The 24,890-nt window shown below is 63.4% G+C and overlaps 1 protein-coding gene across 3 annotated transcripts; it reads left to right on the plus strand.

The window, feature by feature from the left end:
- The first annotated feature begins 41 nt into the window (after positions 1-41).
- Positions 42-24,846, plus strand: AKT1 (v-akt murine thymoma viral oncogene homolog 1). Of its 3 annotated transcripts, none has more exons than XM_011951392.1 (14): positions 42-1,984; positions 2,388-2,512; positions 14,609-14,737; positions 17,209-17,320; positions 18,188-18,335; positions 18,795-18,926; positions 18,999-19,064; positions 20,221-20,289; positions 20,644-20,769; positions 20,845-20,973; positions 21,122-21,336; positions 21,762-21,849; positions 23,271-23,373; positions 23,805-24,846. In XM_011951392.1, exons 2-14 carry the CDS (start codon positions 2,467-2,469, stop codon positions 23,882-23,884), a joined length of 1,443 nt encoding a protein of 480 aa, XP_011806782.1. In that variant the 5' UTR covers positions 42-1,984; positions 2,388-2,466; the 3' UTR covers positions 23,885-24,846. The 3 variants fall into 3 exon arrangements, with proteins under 3 accessions (XP_011806782.1, XP_011806783.1, XP_011806784.1); XM_011951393.1 differs by having other exon boundaries at positions 928-990; XM_011951394.1 differs by lacking the exons at positions 42-1,984; positions 2,388-2,512; positions 14,609-14,737 and adding an exon at positions 16,281-16,389.
- The last annotated feature ends 44 nt before the right edge of the window (positions 24,847-24,890 follow it).

A 24,890-nucleotide genomic window follows, 5' to 3' on the forward strand; every position in this document is an offset into this window, starting at 1 on the left:
TCCCCGGGCGTTGGGCCAGCAGACAGCCGGCGGAGGTGCCCCGGGGTTAGGAGAAAGGCTCGCCGCGGCCGGCCTTCAAGTTTGTGGGAGGGCCCCGGAAGCAGACTTCAGTTCCCACGGACAAAAAGTTGTACGTGGTGGCGGGGTACCCAGGCTAGCCACAAAGGACTGACCCTCCTGGGCCCCGGAACTGCTTCCTGTCTTGGGTGGGCCCTGGAGGTCCTGCCCGCCCGTCCCAGAGGCCGAGGCTTGGAGGGCAGCTGGGGCTTGCCCCTTAGATTGAGTATCCTGGGGCGCTAGCGAGCCTTGGTCCTGTCGGGACGGCCCCTGAGTGCTGCTGTGGTAAGCGGGGTTGGCTTCGGCCCCTGCTCTGTAGCCAGAGGCCGCCCCACATTCACTCCTGGGTCTCTTGGCCTTGCTCCAGGTGGCCACTTCTTCACTGCTTTGAGTCCCTCATCCAAGCAAAGGGCGGAGTGCATTGGTGGAGGCCCGGTTCCCTCTCCCCGGAGCTGTATAGGGTTCTGGAGGCAGATGGAGGAGCCCTTTCGAAACACAGAGTATTTTTTTTTTAAGTTGTGACTTAAATAATAATAGTAGCAAGAATATGTGCTTATGGTAAAGGCAGATGGCAGGTACAGAGGCTGTGGGAAGTTGGGGGTCCCTCCGCCTCCACAGGCAGCCCTGTACTGGCCTGGTGTATACGTTTCTGTGCAGACGTACACCACCCTGTGTGTGCACAGATGTATTTTTACACATGGCTCTGGACAGCTGTCTGACTCTGTCAGCAGCAGGCCTTGGAGGGGCGCAGGCCCCGGGTTGGGGGTGGGGGGACATCCAGAGGTCTTTGAGTCCAGCCCTCTGCCTCCAGGCCACGCCCACTCTGTCGTCAGAGCCCCCTGTGCCTGAGGCCTGCGCGGCTGGGAGCCCTGCCCTCCTTGGGTCTGGCCTGCTTTCCATCCTGCTGAGTACTTGGGGCATTTCCCTCTTTGAGCAAGGTGTGGTCTTCCCTGTCCTGGCATTAGACACAAGGCAGTGGGCCTTCCTGCCATTCTAAATGTAGCTTAAGACAATCAGTCCAAAGCAACCCTTGGTGGGTGTCCAGCCCATGCCTCAGGAGGCTGGAAAGGTTGCCTGGTAGGAGAGCATCTTGGCTGACTGTAGAAAGACCCATGTTGGGGTCCCTTCCACAGAGGTCGTCAGGTGTCTCTGCCTGGCCTGGAGGTCCCAGAGAGGACCCTCCGCCCCTCAGGAAGGCCCGTCTGGAAGGGTAGCAGAGGACTGCTCACAGGAAGAGCATGCCGAGTGCTCTTTCTTGGGATGCCAGGAGTTGGTGATATGGGAACTGGGTTTTGAGGGATGCCTAGGAGTTCATCTATCAGAGGGGAAATGAGGAAGCCATGCAGGATCAATGGATAAAGTGTGCTCAGGTGAGGGCTGGCTGGTGGGCCACTGCAGGGTAGGGGCCTGTCCAGTGCTCCCCCACTTACTTGCTGCCTCCCGACTGCTGTAATTATGGGTCTGTAACCACCCTGGACTGGGTGCTCCTCACTGACCGACTTGTCTGAACCTCTCTTTGTCTCCAGCGCCCAGCACTGGGCCTGGCAAAGCCAGAGACGCCTGGTACACGTTGGCCAAATGAATGAACCAGATTCAGACCGGCAGGGGCGCTGTGGTTTAGGAGGGGCCTGGGGTTTCTCCCAGGAGGTTTTTGGGCTCGCCCTGGAGGGCTCTGGGCTGCCGTTTGCGCCAGTGGCCTGCATCCTGGTCCAGTCTTCTTCATGTTTGAATTTCTTTGCTTTCCTAGTCTGGGGAGCAGGGAGGAGCCCTGTTCCCTGTCCCAGGATCCATGGGTAGGAACACCATGCACAGGGAGAGCAAACGGGGCCATCTGTCACCAGGGGCTTAGGGAAGGCCGAGCCAGCCTGGGTCAAAGAAGTCTCAAAGGGACTGCCTGGAGGAGGCAGCCTGTCAGCTGGTGCATCAGGTTAGGCAGGCTGGGAAGGCCTTTTGGGGATGGGGATGATTTGTCCAAAGGCTCGGGGAGGTGGGAATGGGGAGGGGAGCAAGGCAGCAGCTCTCAGGGCCAGGCTGTTGCGGGGGGGTGGTGGCAGGGGCTGGGGACTCAGCCTAGAATGAGGAGAGGCCCAGGTCCGGGGAACTATGTTCAATTACATAGATTTTACACTTGGCAGCCGTGAGTGTTTTGGGGGGAGGTAAGGCAGGCCGGCAGTTGGGGGTCAGAGAGCCTAGAGGGATGGCAGCCCACCTGGGAAGGCAGGTGCGGGTGGAGCCCCCAGGCACGTGCAGTGGGTCTCCGACTCACCCTGGGCGAGGAGCTTCCCTTAGCCGGGCATGGCCTCACACTCAGCTTCCTTTGCGTCTCCCAGAGGCTGTGGCCAGGCCAGCTGGGCTCAGGGAGCGCCAGCCTGAGAGGAGCGCGGGAGCGTCGCGGAAGCCTCGGGCACCATGAGCGACGTGGCTATTGTGAAGGAGGGCTGGCTGCACAAACGAGGTTGGTACCCACTGCCCGGGCTGGGCCTGGGGAGGGAGGGATGGGGGTGGCCCCAGGGCCTGTGAGTGCCTGTGCCCAGGCCTGCTGGGTGGGAGGGACTGCCTCCCCTGGGAACTCTGGGCTGGCCTAGGGTGAGTGTCCAGGGCTCCATGTCTTCCCATGGCATGGAGGGCACAGCCTCGGGGAGGCCAGGAGGATGAGGCCCCGTGCAGGGCCGGCCATCTGAGTGGCTTCCTGGTGAGGGCCCTGGCAGGCGGGGGAGCTGCTGCCAGCCTCTCTCCTGGCTTTCCTGGAAGGCGGCGAGGACACTGGGCTGTTCCAGGGTCTGGCACGCTGGCGGCCCGGGGCACTGCCCAAGGGCTCCTGAGGGCAGGGCAGGGCTGCTTGGCTTGGCTTGGTGCCTGCTTCAGGCCTGAGCTTTGGGGGTGGGGGGAATCCGTACCGCCTGGGCGCAGGGCATGTTTGCCTTGGAGCTACAGAGCTGGCTGAGCCCAGGCCCCCCGGCCCCTGAGTCCCCCTCCTCACTCATTTGGCCTTGCAGCCCATGGAGGGGGTGCTCCTCAAAGGGCCTGGCCAGGAGCTGGTGGGATGGGAGCTGGGGACATAGCCCCACCCCGTCCAACCCTGTGCGGGCCCTTCTGCCTTGCCCACCCTCCATTGCTCAGGGGGGTGCCGTGGAGGCTGGGTGGCTGTTTTACTCCTCTGTCCTGCTGGGATAGGCTTCCTATTCAGGTTCAGGTCCTCTGGCCGAGTCACTCTCTCCTGCCCTCTCCTGACTTCTTTTTCCAGACTTGTTCCCTGCTAAGTTCTAGTGATCTCATGCCAGCAGCTCCCCACTTTACATATACCCTTTAGCAGATGGGTTTCACATCTGGTAGTGGGGAGACCCCAGACACAGCTGGAGCAGACAGGGAGGTGTGGCAAAAGTGGGTGTCACAAGATGGGGCATTGTGGGATGTATAGGAGCTCACAGAAGAGCAGGCCTGAGGAGCCACAGGAGCCTGGGGGTGGGGTGAAGGAGTGCCCGAGATGGGATGCTGGGGGATCAGGGGTATGGTTGGCTGTGTGTTTGGAGCATTCGAGTTGCCAGCTACCAGCGATGTCACGCAGGGTCTCGAGATGAAGACAAGGAGGCTGCAGAGGCCTGTAGTCCATGGGGAGCTTCTGGCGCGGCTTCCCCCGAAGGCCTCCTGCCCTGCCTGCCTTCTCCATCCCCTCCCGTGTGCTGTCCCCTGCTTGTTCCCCAGGAGTCCTGCCACCTCACCTGTGTCTGGAGGTGCTCTGTTACCTCATCTCGCAGCCCTCTTTGGTGTCAGGGACCCCCCCCCCGCCCCTGGCCCTGTTCCTCTCTGTGCCACACACAGTCTGCTGCTGGGGGCCGCTGCTTCTTAATCCCTGGCAAATGCTTGTTCGTTGGTAGACTGTTGGATTTCGGGTTGACCAGGAGATGCCAGGGCCTTGACTGCCCAGGGGCCCCGGCCTCAGTGACTGGGGTACCCATCGGCCAGCTGGGCCCAGGCAGGAGTGCTCCTCCGAGGCCAGGGTGGTTTTCAGGTTGCTGCTGATGTCGTGCCTTCAGGAGGGGCCTGGCAGGGACGGGGCATCAGGCCCAGTGGGGTGTCCAGAGAGCTGAGTTTGAACCCTGGTTAGCCACTCCATCACCATGTCCCTTTCCAAGGGCAAGTTCATTGAGCTCCTTGGGCCTCAGTTTCCCCATCTACACCAGGGAGCAGTGGTGGGAGAGAGACCTGGTGGAGTGGAAAATGGCTTGTGGGGGGCCCTGAGTTGGGGTCCAGCCAGCCTCAGCAGCCTCCGGGCTCTGTCACCTGACCCCTAGCCTCAGGCCAGGAGAGAGAGTCCTGTACCTCTACCCCTGGCTCTTCCTCCTCCATCGCCAGTGTAGTGGGCGCTGAGGATGGGAGGTGGGGTGGGTATGACATATGCCCTCGGCAGGCATAGCCCCTCTTGTTGCCAAGAGCAGGTGGGCGTCCCCCCGCACAGCTGGTCCCTGCTTGCGGAGGAAAGCCTCTCCCCCAGGGCCTGCCGCATTTCCCCACTCCCGTCCCCGGGCCCCCTGTGTGTTGCAGATGTGCTCTGCCACCCTGCTGGCTGGGCCAGCCCCACCCATAACACTGGTTGGAGGTACCAACTGAGGCAGCAGGGCTGTGCTGGGCTGACCCCACCCCTGCTTCACAGTGCTCAGGCTGGCTGGGGAGGGACGCAGTGACTGTCCTCCAGGCCCGGCCGCAGCCCCTGCAGACGCCCTGTGCCACTCCCCACCATTCCTTGCTCCTGCAGGTTAGGGTGCTGTCCTGGAGGCTGGCCCACACCTGTCCCCTTTGCCAGGACTCCCCACGGCCATGGCCTGGGGCACTTTGGTTCTCAGCTGAACCCCCAGGTGACAGTCCCACCAAGGCTACTTGGGCTGGCCACACATCCCGTAATGGTGCCTTCAGGGGTGATGTGGTCATTGAGAGGGGATGGGTGTTCCCTGTGTGTGAGGGGAGAGTGGCAGTGTCTGCCAGGCCAAGGTTCCTTCTCCTGCCCCTTGGGAGGTGGGCGTCATCTCTGGGAAGTGGCCCAGCCTGCTTTCTGTTGTTCTGATATGTGTGCTCTGGGTCAGAGGATCTTCAGAGATAGAAGGGACCTGGCATGGCGACACAGGAGGTTCGGCTACAGGCCTGTGTGGACCTGTGGCTGGACCCAGGCAAGGCCTCTGGGTCTGCGCATCTAACAGGAAGATGGTTCCTGGAGGGTGAGCTCAGGCGGTTAAGGGCAGGAGCTAGCGAGGAGGCTGGTGGGACCTATAGGGACAGGGGGCCAGATGTCCCCTACTGTTTCGGCTATCTCAGTGGATAAGCAGCCACAGCTCAGCTCTGGCCATTGGTGACCTGGTGGGCTCAGTGTTGCTCAGATGTTTGCGTTTTCAAAGATTTGTTCTGTTGTGTGAAGTCTCCTGATTTTTGAAGGTTGACAATTTTAAAAAATCAACCCTGGGCCAGGGCGCAGGTCTGGCTGAACTCAGCCTCCAGCCTGCAGTTTTCCTTCCTTTGATAGCTCCGTGCCAGGCTTTGGCCAGAGGCTGTGTGGCTCTTTTGAGGTACTTTTCCCCAACGGCTTGCTCACCTTGCCCGCTTGCCCCAGTGCTCCTGGGGCCATGCACCAGCCTGGCTGCAGCCCAGCCCCGTGGAGAGCTGCTGTGGTGCAGCTGCTGGCCTGGGGGCCTGTCCTTGTCCACTTGCGGTTGTCTTCCTGAGCGTCTCCCCGTCCACTTGGCCGGACCAAGTGGGTCAGTAGAGGGCCAAGGCGGGTGGCCGGCATGCTGGGACCCAGGATGAGAGGCTCTGGGTCTTGAGAAGGGGCTGGGCCTAGGCCAGGAGTGGGTGCCAGCCACGGGGCACCTCCTGGACTCCCTCAGGCTGGTCACTGAGAGGGAGCCCGGGGAAGAGCTGCAGGCCTGGCTGCCTTCGGCAGGCTGTAACCCAGCAGGCCAAGGCCGAGTGGGCGTGGCTTGAGGGAAGCTGCCTGTGATGCGTGGGTCTGCGGCAGATGCTCCTGAGTGCACATGGGCGGCGTGTCCAAGCCACGGATCTGGGTGCCTGGCTGGGCCCGGGTGACATGGGACCATGCGTCCATGCAGCTCACGGAGGGTCCAGTCTCCGGACATCTGAGTCCTTGCCGTGCCCCACCCCGGGCCCATGCTTGGCATAGACCCCCCAATCCAGGCGTCAGGGCAGTGCCTCACCACTCCTGCTGAGTGAGTTAGCCCCAGGCGCCCCGGTGGGGAGTATGGAGGCTGCTCTCTGACCCCAAGCAGGTGCCCAGGCTGGGCCTCCTTCCCACCCCCCTACCCGCCCTGAGGTTCTGCCACTGGCCGTCCCTGCAGGGGGCCCCAAGGCAGGGAGAGAGTGGTGCCACCCCAGTGTGTTACTTCGCATTGGTGAATGACACAGACCCTCACTGCACCCCAGCTGCTGCCCAGCCATTCAGCTGGTCCTGGGGTCGCTGTATGAGGTGGGGGACCTCAGCGGGTACAGCCCACTCCCCTTCATCCTGGAGGAGGCCTTGACTTTGCTGAGCAAACACACCCGGGAGAAGAGAGGTCTGTGGGGGGCTCCGAGCCCCCTCCAGAGAGCAGCTGCCGCGGAGGGCCCCGCTGGGCTAATTGTTTGTGTGCAAATGGAGGCTGCTCATTACCCTGCCGGGATGAGGGGCCCAGCAGGACCCTGAGGGAGGGAGCCCGCAGACTCTCCCTTCAGCCTGTGGGAACCTTGTGAGCTCCAGGCCAAGGCTGTTTGTGCCTCCTGGGCCTCAGTTTCCCAGGCTGTCAGGTGAGGGTCAACCCCAGCCTGCATCTGGGGGGCTTCAGTCGGAGTCCTACCGGCCCTGGGCTGGTTAGTGCCAAGCTCCGCCTCCCCTGGGGGCGGGTCCCGAACGGCTCCTGTGGGCGGGCCAGGGACAGAGATTGGGAGGCAAGTGTGCTGGCTCCTGATGGGTGGGCTGGGCAGAGAGTGGGGGTCCCGATAGCCCTGGGCCCACCCGGGTGAGGGGCAGGAGGCACAGGCTGGTGGAGGTCATGGCACAGCTGTGGTGGAGGCCGCCGGCATTGGGGAGGTTCCTGTTTTGGGAGCTTGTTGAGTTCTCACTTCAAAAACAACAAAAGAGGAAGCCGAGGTGGCCTTGAGTGGGGGTGAGGGGTCACTGCTGGCCCCAGCCCTGGACCTCAACCCCACGCCTGGTGGCTTCTGATGGGCAGCTCTTCTTCCTGTCTGTTTCTTGGTTGCTGGCCCTCTCTGGACAGGGATGCCCTGTGGGGGCCTGGACTCCAGGAAGGGAAACTGAGGCCCAGGAGAGGAGACAGAATGTGTGTGGAATAGTTCCTGCGCTGGCGCCCAGACCCCTGCACACCTTCCGCTCTCAGGAGAGGCCTGGCTGGGTTGCATCAGGCCGGGTTCCTAGAAGTCCCGCGGGAGGCTGAGCGGAGGGAACTGGCGCGGCCCCTGCTGGCGTCCCCTCTGCCTGGGCACACCCGGTCCGGCTTGGGGCCAGCACCCTGCCCTCGGGCCCTCCCAGAGCTGAGCCTGGTGGCTGTGGCTCTGGGCCTGCTCCTCAGGCCACCGTGGGTGGGCAGATGCCTGCTGCTTCTGCCTGCTTGGACCACTGTGCCCAGTCCCATTGCCTCAGGAGAAGGTTCCCCCAGCCCAACGCTGGAGCCCCGGGCAGGTTGGCAGAGGGCCCTGGGGCTCTAGGCCAGGAGGGGGCTGTTGGGCGAACCCCAGGCCCCTCAATTCCTCGTCCCCAGTGGGAGTTCCCTTCCCTGTCAGGCCGCCTTTAGGTGTGTTTTCCTTGAACCTTAAGAAATGATAGGTTTGGATTTCAGAAACACTGGAATTGAGGCAGTTGGGAGTTCATTGTTGACTCTACTGCCAATGTTGGGGGCCTTGGGGTGGGACCCTTGGGGTGCTGTGTTTGGGCTCACACACCCCCCAGGCGGTGACTGCATGCCCCACCCATACCCTGTAACCTGGCGGCCCCACCTGCCCAGGCCTTCAGCTGGTTGTCCAGCTCAGGGGTGGAGACACCCCCTCCCCGGGCAGGCCTGGCGGGGAGGCGGCTGCTCCCTGGGCCCGGAGTATGCAGAGGGGCCCTTGGGCTGGCCACAGACTGGCGGGCTTCCCCACAGACTGCGGCCAGGGCACAGCAGCCAGGTAAGGCGCAGAGATGCTGAGCCGCACAAGCTTGGTGGGGTGTGGGGGTGAGGCCACGGGGCTCAGGGCTGCAGTATCCCAGCAGGCCAGGGGATCAGAAGGAGCACCCTCCTCCACCGGCCATGCTCTGGGGGCCCTCTTGCCCCAGGCGTGGCTCCAAGTTAGGGCAGAAACAGGAGCCGGCCGGTGGTGGGGAGGTGGAAGGCCCCTCTCTGGGAGGTGCCTCCTGTGGTTGGGGTGGGGGAGGAGGTCCCTACTGCTTGGTTCCAGTTCCCCCCAGCAATGCAGGGCACTTTTCCTGGGATGTCAGGGATCGAGAGGTCAGCACTGGAGCCCTTCACCTGCCAGGGGCCCTGCTCAAGAGAGACAGGAGGAGGGAGGGGCTGTGGGCATGGCTGTGTGACCCCGACCGAGCCCCGGAAGGAGCCTGTGCCCGTGCCCACTTCCTTTCCCCAGGGCAGTATCTACACGTGGGACACTCTGGCCAGCCCTCCCTCGCAGCAGGCACTGTGTGCTGTCCCCATGCCCTGCTTCCTCCCACGCAGGGAGTGAGGGTGAGGGCCCTGGGAACCCACTGGGTGGAGGGCACCTGGCAAAGCCTGCTGCCAGTTATGGGGAGAGTGGGCGGGGGCAGAGCAGGAGGTGCCAGGGAGGGGCTACAGCCTCATCTGCAGGGTTCCTGAGTAGGCAGGGTGGGCCATGACATGGGTGGGGCTTGCTTGGGGGAGACTAAAAATGAGGTGGGGGACAGGGACAAGGCACAGGGCCATATCCACAGGGTCTTGGGATGTGCCCCTGCTGGGCTCTGTGATGGATGGGTGTGTGGCAGGTGGGGTGCGTTTGCCAGCCCGAGGGGTGGGTGACGGGCAGTGCCTGTCGGGGGACATCCAGGCTCTCAGGTGGTCTGTCAGGGGCAGCGCCAGGGGGAGGCCCAGTACCCCACCCCCGTAGAGCCCCAGGGGAATGGAAAGCTGAGAGCCAGGCGTTGCCCTGGAGCAGCAGGAAGAGGGGCCCCAGCGCCACCAGCTGTGCCTCAGCGAGGTGGACGGGGTCATGGTGGTGCCCCCTGCCCGCACCCACGTTCCTCCCGGTGTGTGTGTGTCAGGCTGAGGCCTGCTCAGTGGTGGAGCAGAAGGCGGTGAAGAATTTCCAGTTTGTGTCAAGTTACAAACCCTGCCTGAGCGGCAGGACCTGGGATCTCTGGTCGTGATCTGCGTCTCTGTGACCTTGAGGGTCACCTCCCCTAAGTCTCAGTTTCCCCAGGGAGCTGATGGGCATGATGGACGCTGCCCGCCCTGCCTGCCAGGTGGGCTTTCTGGGAGAGCAGAATGGGTCCTGCGTTGGGAGAGGCCCAGGCAGGTGGAGCGCCAGCCCTCTGCCTGGCGGGAACAGACACCTCTCCTTGTGCAGACTGGCCGCTTGTGCCCCCTCAGAAGGGCTTGTGCCGGGAGGAGCAGTGGATGTATTTCACCCACAGACCGGGGGGCTCCAGCCGAGTGGGGTCAGCTGGCCTCTGTTGTGTGGCTCCTCCCCTGTCCCCACCCCAGCCTGGTTGTTTACAGGGTTTGAGGGCTGCTGGTAAAGGGATGTGGACTCTCGGGCCCGGGCGGAGGCCTGGCAGGCAGGGAGGGTGGGTTGCGGGCCCCTCATGGGCTGCCGTCAGCGGGGCCGTCTGCTCAATGTGCTGGAGAAGGTAAATGGGCCCCTGGCAGCTGTCGGGGCGATGGATGTGTCGTCAGTGGGGACCGCGGTGGCCGCTGTCAGCTGGCGCCCGCTCCCAGGGCCTGCTGGGCTCACTTCACTGTGGAGAAGCAGCTCGGTGCTGCCTGGCACCCTGCCAGCTGCTGCCACCACCGTCTCTGCGAAGTGTTTATCCAGCAGTTTCCTGAGAACTGGGGACTTTGAGAAAATGTTCATGGAGCTGAGGACGTGGTGGCCTAGAGGGGCTGACACACCTGGTGGAGCCACCCGCCAGCTGGCCCTCAGGGCCCACCCAGTCCTGCCCATGGCACATGGGTCCCGGTCCCCACGTCTTCCTGGGTGCTGCCTTGGGGGCCCTGACCCACAGTGTGGCCTGGGACGCATGTGCGAGGCGTGGAGAGGGCGTGCTGCCTGTGACTGTCCACACGGCCCCCATGGTGGTGGGGTGGGTTGGGGGAGGCCAGGCAAGAGCAGCTTCCTCTCAGAACCCTGGTATTTGGCCCAGGAGGACTTCTGGGAAGGAACCCCCTTTCCTTGGGGGTGCTCCAGCCCCTTCCTGGGGATGAGCAGGGTTGGGGACGGAAGGTCACTCCTGCCGGAGGGCCACCCGGGACATGGGGATGCCAAAGGGACCAGGGCTGGGGGGGTGTGGGACCCAGGAGGTGCAGGAGGAGTCGGGGTAGCCTGGGCTCCTCTGTCCCTCCGGGCAGGGCACAGGCGTCTGGCCAACTGCCTACCCCCCACCGAGGGCAGCCACCTCCCATGCCTAGAGCTCTGGGCCATGGACTTGCTGGCTGGCGGGGAGGGTTATGGGTTTCGTCGGGCACAGGAGCCCCTTCCCTTGTGGCTTCACAGGACCCGGTCTTAGATAGGTGCAGTGCCACAGGGTTAAGGGTCAGGGTGGCTCTCACCGGCCCAGGGCTGGCCTTGAGAGAACCCTAGAGGGTGGGACTGGAGCTGCTGCTTCCCCGCTGCCGGGGGGACCAGCCACGGGGCAGGAGAGTGGGACCGGTCCCGTGCCGTCCTCCACTCGGCCCCCACTCAGGTCTTCTGGCAGTGGTGTGGGGTCCCCCATCCGGACTTGCTGACATTCCTGAAGGGGCACGGAGCCCTCTTTGCTGCTAGATCCTGAGGCCCAGGCCGGGGCTGTGCTGGGACCCTGCCTGCTCCAGGTCCCAGGTCTGAAGCATGTGCAGTGGTTGGGGACTTGGGGGTTCTCGAGCCAAGAATGGGGGTGTGAGAGTTAGGGGTTGAAGAGGCCCACTTAGGGACTGGGCCTGAATGCCTGGCGGTCTCCACTGCCCTTGGGAGTGGCTGCTGGCAGGAGATGGCTTTGGCTGTGTGTGGGTTTCTGTTCTGTGGGGTGGGGCGTGCCCTGGGCTCCCCATTTGTTTCCTGCCTGTACCTATCTGGAGTGAGGGCCTGGCATGGCAACCTGGGGGTCTGTGCCCACTCTCTTTGGTGCCGTCAGCTGTGCAGGCAGGTAGGTGGATGGGGTGGAGTGGGGTGGGGTTAGGGGGTAAGTGGGGTGGGGTCGGGGGGACGCCAGCTGGCTCTACGCATCTCCAAGTGGACTCTACTCCTTCCTCGAGTGGGGGCCATCTGAGGACCACAACAGGGTGGGGAGCTCAAGAAAGGCCTGGATGACAGGTTCCAATTCCCCTGGGGACCCTCAGGACAGCGAAGGAGGAGAGTCCATGTGGCCGGTCTCTTCGTGTGGGGGGTCTGTGGGGCGGCCTTGAATGATGTGTCTGTGCTCCCACCCTCCTGAGGGACCCGGAGTAGGCAGGTGCCAGCCTGCAGGTGTCCCGTGGCCGTGAGGACAGTGATGCTGGGCCCCGGGTGGCTGTCTCCTCCACCTGCCCCGTCCTGTGTCACCGCAGTCCTGGAGTAGGGAGTAGTGGGGCCCTGGGACATCTGTTGTTGGGGCTGGCCGCCCACCCAGCATCCTGTCTGAGCTGAACTCGTTAAGATGCAAACCACGGCCCTGGCCGCAGCTGGCACCCCCCCAACTGATCGCCTGGCTGACCCTGTAGGCGGGAGATGAAGAAAAAGAACTGTGTGTCTCTGGACCCCTTATCCCGGTCCCTGGGGATCCTGCTCCCTCCCCTGGAGGGGTCTGTGTGCTGGGCTGGGCTTCCGAAGACAAAGGCCAAGTGAGGCTCCCTCACTCACCAAGGCCAAGTGAGACTCCCCGGGTCTCCCGGGCCCGCCCTGGGCCAGCCCTGATCCCTGTCCATTCCCTGGGTCTGTGGGGCCAGGCGAGAGGAAGGCGCTGAAAGCCCAGGGCCCAGTTGGGCCTCTGCCCACCCCAGGACTCCCCAGGAGGGCTCGGGTCTGGGCACCTGCCCTCTTCCACCCCCTACGCCTGGTAAGCGCCACCCCTGGGCTTGCCCCTCCCGCACTCCCAGATCCAGCTCCCAGAACCCCCCAGATCCAGCTCCCAGAACCTGGGGCTTAGCTTGTGGCAGCAGGGACGGGCAAGACTGGGGTTGGGCACGGGGCTGCGTGCTCGGGGGCAGCATGGGGCCATGCTGGGCACGGTGGGGGCTGGCAGCAGTTGGTGGGTCAGGATGGGTTTCAGGGGTGCCGGGCCTGGGCGCTCATCAGTCTTCCCGCTCAGCGTCCTGGGGAGTGGCAGCTGGCAGGATGGGAGGCACTCCATCAGGGGCCGACAGCTCCAGACTGGCACGCAGGCGGGTGGGCGCGAGCAGCAGGGTGGCCCAGGATGGGGGACGGGTGGAGTGGGCTGTACGCAGCCCCCCGAGCCTGCTCTGCTCTCACTGAGAGCCCCTGCCTGCCTGCCGCACCTGCAGGGGTCCTGTGGCTGGGGGCGGGGACCTGGGAGGGGAGGTGGAGCTGCGTAGCCCGTGTGTGCGTGTCTGTGCACACTCGGGGGTGTGCGTGTGAGATCCCAGGCCAGGGACAGGAGCCGGCGCCCAAGGGTGGCAGGACCACGCCTGCCCGGCAGCCCACTGGCAGGGGCATGGGGGGCTCAGTGGGGTGGGTGGCGTCCCCTGATGAGTGCTCTTGGGCATGGGGCAGATTCTGGGCCCTAGACCCTCCTCCCCAGATGGGCAACTGGGTGTTGGCCATCCTCCAGGGGTGCCAGGCAGCTGTGAGTGGGCTGTGGCTGTCCCTCCCCGGTCCACCCCAGACCCGACAGCAGCCTCTCCCCTCACTCAGGCCCTGCTGGGTGGGGTGTCCCCACCCTCACCAGCATCCCCCCAGCAGCCGTGGCTTGGGCAGAATGAGGGCTGGTCCTGTGGAGACCACGTCCCATGGTGCTGGTGGGAAAGGCATCGGGCAGCTGGGACTGGGGCAGGAGGGAGAGGTCACCTGGCCGAGGGGTGGCCATTTGTCGAGCCTTGGTGGCTCACCTCTGAAAGAGCTCGCCCGTGGCTCCCTGGAAAGTAGAGTGCCTTGTGCGCTGGGATGCCCACGCCCCATGGCCTCTGAGCTCCCCTGGGGCTGCTGCCCTGCTGGGATTTCCCTGTGCACCAGGGAGGGCTGGACGTGTCTGGGCTCACCATGCAGACCCAGCAGGACCGGGTGGTGGGTGGTCTGGTGATGGGACAGTTGCTTGTCCCCCACATCCCTCCAGGTGTCCCTGTCAGGGGCTCAGTGTAGCAGGAAATCCCAGGCCCCAGAGCTCAGGGACCCCAACCCCTTACCCTGGCCCCCTCCCCAACCCCTGCCCAGTGGCCCCTCAGATGAAGCAGTTGCTTAATTAGTAACTTCCCTGTTGTTCAAACTCCTTGCTCGGCAAAATGTAAGTGGAACATTTTTTTCCGAGTGTCAGTATGAAAAATGGTAGTTGCTGGGCTATCACCGAGGACAGCTGCTCTGATTCTGAAGTGTGAACGCCTGCGTGTGGCTGATGCTGCAAAACTTGAGGGAAAACATTCCCGTGTACCTGAGTGACCCATGGGTGGGACACAGCAGGGCCGACAGCGGCAGGGCCTGAGTGTGGGTCTCAGCCTGGGGACTTGACAGCCTCTGTGCCCCGGGGCCGCTGCCCAGCTGGCTGTGCCACCTCCGTGTCTGGCTTCACTGGCAGTCCCCAGGACTGTGCTCCAGGCCCCTAGACAGGGAGTGCTGTCCCGCAAGCCCGGCCCTCAGTCTGAGTGGTGCTGATCTCTCACTGCTGACGCCATGCTCCATCCTCTTGGTGGGTAGCAGAGGTAGGGGGGCGGCCATGCTGGACAGCCCACACATACCACTGTCAGCTGCTGTCGCCACCTGGCCAACCCTGGTTGATTGGGGAATGCTCTCAGCCCTGCAGCCCCTGTGGCCATAGCTGGTGCCCGAGCTGCTGCTGGTGCCTGCTGGGGACTGGCTGGTTTGGTGCTGCCTCTTCCAGGAAGGCTGCAGATTGGCCTAGACCTCTTCCCAGCCTCCTGTCAATGGTACTCCATCCCCTGCGTCCAGCTGGCCCAGCCCGTTTTCAGACACAGCTAGGGGTGGCTCTTCTGAGAAGGGCGCTGTGGTGGGGCGAGTCTGCTTTCCCACTGACCCAGGGCCGCCTCTGTCGCTTGCCCTAAGAAATAGCTCCCCCACTGCGCCTGCCCCCCGGGACTCAGGCGTCCCAGGCACATCTGTCCTGGCACACCAGTTGCTATCTGGCTGCCTGGCGAGGGTCTGACGGGTAGAGTGTGCGTGGCCCTCACTACCTGCACGTCTGTAGGGGAGTACATCAAGACCTGGCGACCACGCTACTTCCTCCTCAAGAACGATGGCACTTTCATTGGCTATAAGGAGCGGCCGCAGGACGTGGACCAACGTGAGGCCCCCCTCAACAACTTCTCTGTGGCACGTAAGTGTCCCCTCAGCCTTTTGGGATTCAGATTTGGGGTTGGCTGGAGCCCTTTTTGCCCACCAGGCCCCCCGATGGGGGTGCCCTGGAGCCTCCATGTCCTGGGCCAGCAAGCAACAAGCACTGGTTGGGTGGGGGTCTCTGGGCTGAGTCCCGAGGCTGGCTGGGCAGGGGTCTCCAGGCTGAGTCCCAAAGCCGAGGCTGACTGGGTGGGAGTCTCCAGGCTGAGTCCTAAGGCTGAGGCTGGCTGGGCAGGGGTCCCTGAGCTGAGTCCTGAGGCTGGCTAGGCGGGGGTCTCTGGGCCGAGTCCCAGTGCTGGCTGACTGTGGAGTAGTTCCTGGTGCCCATGCTCTGGAGGCTGGAGGGTCCAGACAAGTGGTAGCAGAGCCTAGCCTCAGGTGGACAGCTGACCCGGGGGCCCCTCCTCCAAGCGGGGCAGATAGAGCCCACCTGGGTCTCTAGCTCTGAAGCCTCCATCACTCGAGGAAGAGCTTATGCCTCTCCCTGCAGAGGCTCTCAGTCCCCAAACCCCATGGTGGAGCCTTTGCTTCCCCTCTGTGAGGCTGCAGGGTGGAAGCCTCCTTGCCCATGAAGGGGCAGGTGCAGAAAGGCCAGCGGGGGACCTTGGCCGGAGCATCCCGCAGAGATGTGACACTCCCTGCTTTGCCCTGCTGTGGCTTTATTCCCTACCTGTAGCGGGGGCAGGTGCGACCTACCCGTGTTAGACGGGAACCCTGGCATGGAGACCCAGGCGCCCCGCTAGGTGGCAGGCTGGAGGCACGTGGGCCTCCCAGCATGGTCCCCATTTTCTGTGTCCCTGTCCTGGAGCCCAGCTCTGCCCGTGGCAGCCAAAGGTGTGATTGAGTAGCTAAGTAGGACCCAGTTGTGGGCCATCTGTATGTGGCAGGGCTGCGTAACTTGCCCCACGCCCTCCCCAGTGTCTCCTTGGTTGGGGCTGGGGGCTTCAGGGATCAGGGAGAGGCCGGATACTCGCTGCGTGCCTGGTGGCACCTGGGACAGGGCCTTGCTGTGGGTGTGCTCGCCAGGCTGAGGCATCGGGAAGGAAGGAAGGGGGAGCTCTCTGGGGAGGTACACGGGTGGGTACCAGCTGGGGGTGTTGCCTGAGCAGCCAGCAAGGCTGGGCCTTCAGATTAGGCCATAGGTGGGTGGTCTGGAGTGCCTGGCCAAGGAGCAGAGCTGGGCAGGGCCAGGAGCTTTCCTCCAGGGAAGGGTTCCGGGGCAGTGGGCTCGAGACCCTGGCCCTGGGGATTGCATATTGGGGCAGATCAGACCATCCAGGAGCAAGCGGGAGGTGGGTGTGCCGGGGCTTCATGCTGGTTTCCACTTCTCTGGCTGTGTTGACACAGGCCACCCTCCCCACCAGGCTGGTCCCGAGCCCCGTCCTGGCCCCCAGGCCTGGAAGACAGCTCCCTCACTGCCTGGCCAGGCCCCCTTGTGGTTGCCAGGGCCTCGAGGCTGGAATGTCAGGGGCCCTCCACTGGCCCCTCAGCCCCTCCTGCTTTGCACAGGCTGGGCCAGAGCCTGCCAAGGAGCCCCAGCGGCTACACACTGCACTCACTCACACCTCTCAGGGCCCCGCACGTTCCCACAGCCCTCAGGGTGTACGTGCAGTAGGAGTGGCTGTGCCCCAGGTGTTTGTGTGCCCCAAGTGTTTGTGTGCCCCAGGTGTGGCTGTGTACTCCGGGTGTCGCTGTACACCAGATGTGGCTGTGCCCCGGGTGTGGGTGTGCCCCAGGTGTGGCTGGTGTGACTGTGTTCTGGGTGTGGCTATGCCCCACATGTGGGTGTGCCCTGGGTGTGGCTGTGCCCGGGTGTGCGTGTGCCCCGGGTGTGACTGTGCCCCGGGTGTGACTGTGCCCCGGGTGTGACTGTGCTCCAGGTGTGACTGTGCGCCGGGTGTGGGCGTGCCCCGGGTGTGGGCGTGCCCCGGGTGTGACTGTGCCCCTGGTGTGACTGTGCCCCAGGTGTGACTGTGCCCCCAGGTGTGCGTGTGCTCTAGGTGTCTGTATTTCCCAGGTTCTCAGGGTGAGGTTGGGAAAACAGCAGGACATTTCTACACTAGGTAGGACAAGCTGCTTTCTGGGGTGTCCCCCTCATGCCAGCCCGTCTGTGGGATCTCCATATCCCTCATCCTCTGAGGCCTGGCGCACGGTGGGGCTCAGTGACTGAAGGAAGGAAGGACTGTAGGAGGGGACGATGGTGGGGGGTTGACCTGACCCTGGGCCAGATGCCCTTTGGGGCTGCCTCAACCTGGAGTAGAGCGTCTGAGCTGGAACGGGGGTCCTAGCCCCACTCTATGAGGCGAGAAACCTTGGAGAGAGGAGGAGATGGGGCTTCCCAGGACTTGTGGGTGGTATGCAAGGGGAGCTGGCTGGTGCGGAGGGGACTGTGGTGAGGGCCCTGGGAGGGGCAGGGGGATGCATGCAGACAGAGGCTCTGCTTGCCCGCAGAGTGCCAGCTGATGAAGACGGAGCGGCCCCGGCCCAACACCTTCATCATCCGCTGCCTGCAGTGGACCACTGTCATCGAACGCACCTTCCACGTGGAGACTCCCGAGGAACGGTACGTGGGCTGCGGCGGCCAGGCCGGGCACGTGGGCAGCCCTAGCGCTTAGGAGGGACACGGGGATGGCGGGTGCTGGGTGCCTCTGCCCATAGCCATCCTTACTCCCCAGTGATCCCAGGCCCTCCTCAGAGCCCGGTTTGGAAACTGGCCCAGTCCTGTCTGTGGGGTTGGGTGGGGAAACTGAGGCTGGAGATAAAAACTGTCTAGGGACCGGGCGCAGTGGCTGACATCTATAATCTTGGCACTTTGGGAGGCTGAGATGGGCGGATCACTTGAGACCAGGAGTTCGAGACCAGCCTGGCCAACATGGTGAAACCCCCATCTCTACTAAAAATATAAAACTTAGCTGGGTGTGGTGGTGCACACCTGTAATCCCAGCTACTTGGGAGGCTGAGGCACAAGAATCGCTTGAACCCGAGAGGCGGAGGCTGCAGTGAGCCGAGATTGTACCAGTGCACTCCAGCCTGGGTGACAGAGCAAGACTCCGTCTCAAAAAAAGAAAAACCCGGTGGAGAGGGCCAGTCCTGCTTGGGGGGCGGAGTCCTGCTGGGGTGCAGGGTCCTTTTGCGGGGCAGAGTCCTGTTGTGGGCCTGGGTCCTGCTGCGGGTTGGAGTCCGGCTGTGGAGACAGAGCCCTGCTGGGGGCTTGAACCCTGCTTGGGGGCTGAGCCTGTGTGTCCCCCAGGTCCAGAAGGGCTTTCTGACCGTGAGTGTGTGTGGCCAGCCCAGGTCAAGGGGTGGCCTCCTCAGGGCTGTCTCTGGGGACCCCGCTTGTGAGGCTGCAGGGTGGGTGTCAGCCGTGGGGTGGAGCTCCTGACCTCATGGGGTGAGGTGCAGGGCTGCAGCCTCACCTGAGCTCCTGCAGGGAGGAGTGGACAACCGCCATCCAGACGGTGGCCGATGGTCTCAAGAAGCACGAGGAGGAGATGATGGACTTCCGGTCGGGCTCACCCAGCGACAACTCAGGGGCTGAAGAGATGGAGGTGTCCCTGGCCAAACCCAAGCACCGTGTGGTGAGGCCTGTGCCCATTTCTGCCTGTGCCTGGGGCTACTTTGGGCTGTGGAGAGCTGGGTGGGTCATGGGGTCCCAGCTCGGCCCAGGAGACACTCAGCGCTCCACGGCACCCCCATCTAGGCCGGTTTTCCGTGTGGGGCGCAGCTGCTTCCCAGGTGGGTCCTCTTCCCTATGTCAGAGAAATAGCGCGGCCGCTGAGCCCTGCCAGGCTTGGGCAGTGTTACCCCACCCTTCCCTGAACCCCACGCTCTGAGCTAGGGCTGCAGCCGTGTGTTCCCTGTAAGTCCGGACTCCCCGCTGAGCCCAGCAGGCCACCAGGTGTGAAGCGGTCTCCTCTCCTGGCTCCGCCTCCAAGCCTGCCAAGGGTGACTCTGGGGCCCCTCATGCCACCCGACACATGCCGACCAGCTGGGCACTGTGGGCAGCGCCACCTGCTGACCCTGGTGTCTGCCCACAGACCATGAACGAGTTTGAGTACCTGAAGCTGCTGGGCAAGGGCACTTTCGGGAAGGTGATCCTGGTGAAGGAGAAGGCAACGGGCCGCTACTACGCCATGAAGATCCTCAAGAAGGAGGTCATCGTGGCCAAGGTGGGGCTGGGACGGTGGGGCAGGGTGGAGACGAGGATGCGGGGCGGCAGCTCACCCCGCCCTGCCTTACAGGACGAGGTGGCCCACACACTCACCGAGAACCGTGTTCTGCAGAACTCCAGGCACCCCTTCCTCACGGTGAGTGGGAGCCCAGATGGGGCTGAAGGGCTGGGGTCAGGTAGCGACTCCTGGGGCTGTCTCTAGGGAACGATGTCCTGTCTTCTTGGGCACGTGAGGGCTTTACGCACCGCGGATTCCGCCGCTGGTGACAGGCCTGCCCTGGAGGGTCAGGCTGTGGAGGTGCCCGATGTGGGCTGGGGGCTGTGCTCGCCGCTCCTGTGTGCGGGCAGGTGGGGCAGGTGGCCCTGGTCGTCTCTGCACTCTGCCGAGGCTCCAGGAGGCCCCAGTTCCCCATGCCCTGCAGCCCTGCCTGCCAGGCTTCTGTTGAGGCCCGGGCTCTGTCCTGGGGAGCCTGCTCTGGGGACTCGACCCAGGAGGTATTTACTGTGAAGGGGGCCAGGCTCCAGCCACTTGGTTAGTTCCAGGTCACTGTGTTTGGGGATGATTCTCCTGCAGAAGGAGCCTTTGCTTTAAAAGCACAGCCGCCTGTGGTGGAAGGCAGGAAGGTGGCTCTGCCTGGGAGGGTGCATCCTCCCTTGCCAGGGCCCTGGTGCTGGGAGTACTGGCCCCTGTTGAGGTCCCAACCCACCCTGGAGACCTGAGCCCAGGCCACTTTGCTCACCTTTCAAACCCTCCTTGGCGCCTCAGGGGCTGCCAGGGCCCAGCCCAATGGCTGGCGTGGTGTGGGGGAGTGTGGCGTGAGGCAGCGTGGTGTGGGGGTGTGTGGTGTGAGGCAGCGTGGTGTGAGGCAGCGTGGTGTGGGGCAGCGTGGTGTGGGGCAGCGTGTGAGGCAGCGTGGTGTGGGGGTGTGTGGTGTGGGGCAGCGTGGTGTGGGGCAGCGTGGTGTGGGGCTGTGTGGTGTGGGGCAGCACGGTGCAGGCAGTGTGATGTGGGGCTACGGGCGGCATGGTGTCAGGCAGCGTGGTGTGGGACAATGTGGTGTGAGGCAGTGTGATGTGGGGGTGTGGTGCGGGGCTGCGTGGTGTGGGGGTGTGTGGTGTGGGGCAGTGCGATGCGGGCGGTGTGGTGTGGTGCGGGGCAGCATGTTGTCAGGCAGCGTGGTGTGGGACAATGTGTCGGGCGGCATGGTATCAAGCAGCGTGGTATCGGGCAGCGTGGTGCGGGGCTGCTGTCCTGCCCGTGGGGCTGCAGTTCCAGCTCTGCTTCCTTGCAGGCCCTGAAGTACTCCTTCCAGACCCACGACCGCCTCTGCTTCGTCATGGAGTACGCCAATGGGGGCGAGGTAGGGGCTGGGGCTGCGGGGGATGGGCCTCACGGCCTGTGGACCCAGCGCTGGCAGCTGGGCCGCCCATAGTGGGGCTGGTCCTTCCCGGAACCTGGGCGACTCTCCAGAGCACCAGACGGTGCTCCCTGCTGGGTGGGTGGTGTGATGCCTGCCCAGGCAGCTGCCTGCTGTGGGGTGACTTGTTCCTGCTGAGTTAGGGCTTCTGAGACTTTCTGGGCCCCCGTGCCCTCTGGGGGGTGGTCCCTTCCCTGTGTCCAATGCCCTGAGACCCTGCCTGAGAAACCCCAACCCTGCAGGCCATGGGGGCGGAGGCCCCGGCCACGGCTGTGCCTCAGGTCGCGCTTCCCACAGCTCTTCTTCCACCTGTCCCGGGAGCGTGTGTTCTCTGAGGACCGGGCCCGCTTCTATGGCGCCGAGATCGTGTCAGCCCTGGACTACCTGCACTCGGAGAAGAATGTGGTGTACCGGGACCTCAAGGTGCGCTGGCGGGTACTGGGGGTGGGAGCAGGGTCCTGGGAGCCTGGCGGCGCTGACTGGCCACCTTTCCCCTAGCTGGAGAACCTCATGCTGGACAAGGACGGGCACATTAAGATCACAGACTTCGGGCTGTGCAAGGAGGGGATCAAGGACGGCGCCACCATGAAGACCTTCTGCGGCACCCCCGAGTACCTGGCCCCCGAGGTGTGCGCCCCGCCTGGTGCATACGCGTCGCTGTGCCCCCACGTCCCGAGCACACGCAAAGCTGTGTCCTCTCTGTGCCCCAAGCACGGCACGACACCTCCCCGGACACCCCCTGATGCCGGGTCCTGCCCCTCTGCCGCCCGTGCAGGTGCTGGAGGACAATGACTACGGCCGTGCGGTGGACTGGTGGGGGCTGGGCGTGGTCATGTATGAGATGATGTGTGGCCGCCTGCCCTTCTACAACCAGGACCACGAGAAGCTTTTTGAGCTCATCCTCATGGAGGAGATCCGCTTCCCGCGCACGCTTGGTCCTGAGGCCAAGTCCTTGCTCTCAGGGCTGCTCAAGAAGGACCCTAAGCAGAGGTGAGGGCCGCCCATCCCGGCTGCAGGCTCCACCTCCATCCCCTCACCCCCAGGCTGCACCTGCCCCTGTGCCAGGCGGTCCTGGCACCTCCCAGACTACACTGATAGCCAGAGCTTGATGTCCTTGGCCAGGGCTGATCCCCAAAGCCTCAGGCGCAGGCAGAGTGACTGGGTAGGGCAGGGTCAGTTGGGCCTGGGTCCCCAACCCTGCAGCCCCCACACACCCACTCAGGACGCCCCTGCCTGCCATGAGCCCTGGGGTGCTTTGCTACCCACACCTGCTCAGGGACGCTGCACCACCGGCTGCCCTCCCTGGCCCCAGAATGTCCTGTCCGGCGGGCCCTACCTCACAGGAGGAAGGGGTCTGAGCCTGGCGCCTGGGCGGGTGGCAGTACCGACACCGTGGCCTTGTTTCCCACCCGCAGGCTTGGCGGGGGCTCTGAGGACGCCAAGGAGATCATGCGGCATCGCTTCTTTGCTGGCATCGTGTGGCAGCACGTGTACGAGAAGAAGGTGCGGCTGCTTCCCACACATCCACACTCACGCATGCACGTGGCTCGCTCGCCGGATTTCCCACACACTCGCCCTCACCTCGGGAGCCTGCTGCAGTCCTGGTACAAGGAGGGCCTTGCTGCACCAACCTCAGTGCCTGCTGCTCAGAAGCTCTGGCACTGCTGGCTTCCTCCAGGAAACTGGCCTGGTCCTCCTTATTTCCTCCTCCCTCAGAGGTGTGTCGCACTCTGAGTGCCAGCCTTGGGGGTCCCTCCCCTGATGCTGTGCAGTGAAGGCTGGCTGGCGGTGGACCAGGGGTGCTGCCCCTTGCTCTCTACCAGTTCCTCCTGTTGTCTGACCTCAGTTCTTTATGGTGCAAGGAGAGCCCAGCCCTACTTTCTGGCTGTGCAAGGACAGGGGACAGCACCTACTTTTCTGGCACATGGGGGAGTCCGCCCTGGAGGGAGGCAGCTCTGTCTACATGAGTCGCCATCCTGGGTGCTCATCTTTCCGGAGCCCTGGCCGTCACGCTGGCTGATGGGGTCTGCCGGCTAGGTTCAGAAGCCTGCACTCTGAGGTGCTGGGTGCCCTGTCACCAGGTGTGCTTCTGCCCACTGCCCAGCCTGCCCCTCCCCTGAATGCCTGTCCTAGGCCATGTGCAGCTGGTCAGGCTGGGCAGCCCTGGGACCCAGCTGGGCACCTGTCCTCCCATTAACACAGGGTGCCCTGGCCCTGGTCCCAGTTCCTGCCCTGAGGCCTGCCACCCTCCAGCCCTGCCCTGCCCTCCAAGGGTATGGGGGGGCCTCTGCCCAGCCTTGACCAGAGACCTTGCTAATTGACAATGGACAGTGCTGGTGCCCAGGCCAGACTCGGGTGGGGCAGTGCTTGAGGGGGCCCTTGACTGTGGGACCTGAGGGGCTCTCTGGCAGCTCCTCACATGTGCACATCACCTTAGAGTCACCCTTGATCCTGGGTCATTGAGGGTCCTCTCTGCAGCCAGATGCCAGCAGGCTGCGGTCCTGCAGTCCCTGAGCCATGGGGGCAGGGTGGGCTCGTGCTGTGCACCCTGTTCCAGTCTCCCTCTTTCCCAATTTACAAGAAGACCAATAAGAAAAATAAGAAAACAAGAAAGAAAAAGCAAAACTAAAGTCATCACCTACTGGTAGCAGGGCGGGTCTCAGAGCTGGGCTGCACTGCCTCCTGTCGCCTGCTGGGCTGCCGTGAGGGCAGCTTCGCGTCTCAGCTGGTGAGGGTGTCTCCGTGCTCCCGCACCCCTCACGTCCTTCCCTCCCAGAGCCGCCTCCATGGGGGGCTGGTGGCTTGCCACTCTCTGACGTCAGTGCTGCCTGGAGACCCCTGAGAGATCCAGGTGCTTTGAGGGTCTGGGTGTGCTGGGAGTAGGGAGCGAAGCCCGTGACTGTCCTGTCTGCCCACCTCTGCAGCTCAGCCCACCCTTCAAGCCGCAGGTCACATCGGAGACCGACACCCGGTATTTTGATGAGGAGTTCACGGCCCAGATGATCACCATCACACCACCTGACCAAGGTGAGGGCCACTGTGCCTGCCCCCGCCCACTCCCTTTTCTCTCCACCCTCAGAGAGGCCTGCAGTGTTCAGCCTTTTTGGTTTCAGATGTTTTAAAATCTAAATATTTAAAAAGGTTCCCTTTGGAGACTGCCAGCGATGAGGGTGGGAGGCAGTGCTCTGAGGGCCCAGGTCCCTGTGTCAGTCTGTGGGGTCCTGCCTCAGTTTCCTGGCGGCATGACAGCATGCTGGCTGCGTTTTAAGAGGTTGCCTCCCCGGAGCTTGCAGTGAGCTGAGATCCGGCCACTGCACTCCAGCCCCTGCAACAGAGCGAGACTCCGTCTCAAAAAAAAAAAAAAAAAAAAAAAAGAGGTTGCCTCCCTACTGGAGCTGTGGGTGGGTGGGGGTGGCAGGGAGGTGGGCCGCCCAGATCTGAGCTGTCTACACCCACAGACGACAGCATGGAGTGCGTGGACAGCGAGCGCAGGCCCCACTTCCCCCAGTTCTCCTACTCGGCCAGCGGCACGGCCTGAGCTGGCAGTGGACTGCGCTGGACAACAGCTTGGAGGGATGGAGAGGCGCCTCGTGCCATGATCTGTATTTAATGGTTTTTATTTCTCGGGTGCATTTGAGAGAAGCCACGCCGTCCTCCGAGCGCAGATGGAAAGACGTTTTGGTGCTGTGGGCAGCACCCTCCCCCGCAGTGGGGTAGGGAAGAAAATTGTCCTGCGGGTTTTAATTTATTTCATCCAGTTTGTTCTCCGGACGTGGCCTCAGCCCTCAGAACAATCCGATTCACGTAGGGAAATGTTAAGGACTTCTGCAGCTATGCGCAATATGGCGTTGGGGGCCGGGCAGGTCCTGCCGCTGCGTCCCCTCACTCTGTCAGCCAGCCGCCCTGGGCTGTCACCAGCTGTCTTTCATCTCTCTGGGGCCCTGGGCCTCAGTTCAACCTTGTGGCACCAGATGCAACCTCACTATGGCATGCTGGCCGGCACCCTCTCCTGGGGGTGGCAGGCACACGGCAGCCCCCAGCACTAAGGCTGTGTCTCTGAGGACATCATCAGAGGCTGGGCCCCTGGGATGGGCCAGGGTTTACCCAGTGGGACAGAGGAGGTGGTTTAAATTTGTTATTGTGTATTATGTTGTTCAAATGCATTTGGGGGGTTTTTAAAAATCTTTGTGACAGGAAAGCCCTCCCCCTTCCCCTTCTGTGTCATGGTTCTTGGTGACTGCCCCACCGGGAGCCTCCCCCTCAGATGATCTCTCCACGGTAGCACTTGACCTTTTCGACGCTTAACCTTTCCGCTGTCGCCCCAGGCCCTCCCTGACTCGCTGTGGGGGTGGCCGTCCCTGGGCCCCTCCACGCCCTCCTGGCCAGACGCTGCCGCTGCTGCTGCACCACGGCGTTTTTTTACAACATTAAACTTTAGTATTTTTACTATTATAATATGAAACTTTCCCTCCAAATTCTTCAATAAAAGTTGCTTTTCAAGTTTCTGACTCACTTTGCTGGGTGGAGGAGTGGGTGGCCAGGGA

Source organism: Colobus angolensis, unplaced genomic scaffold (assembly GCF_000951035.1).
Source record: "Colobus angolensis palliatus isolate OR3802 unplaced genomic scaffold, Cang.pa_1.0 Scaffold32, whole genome shotgun sequence".
In the NCBI taxonomy this organism is placed as follows: domain Eukaryota; kingdom Metazoa; phylum Chordata; class Mammalia; order Primates; family Cercopithecidae; genus Colobus; species Colobus angolensis.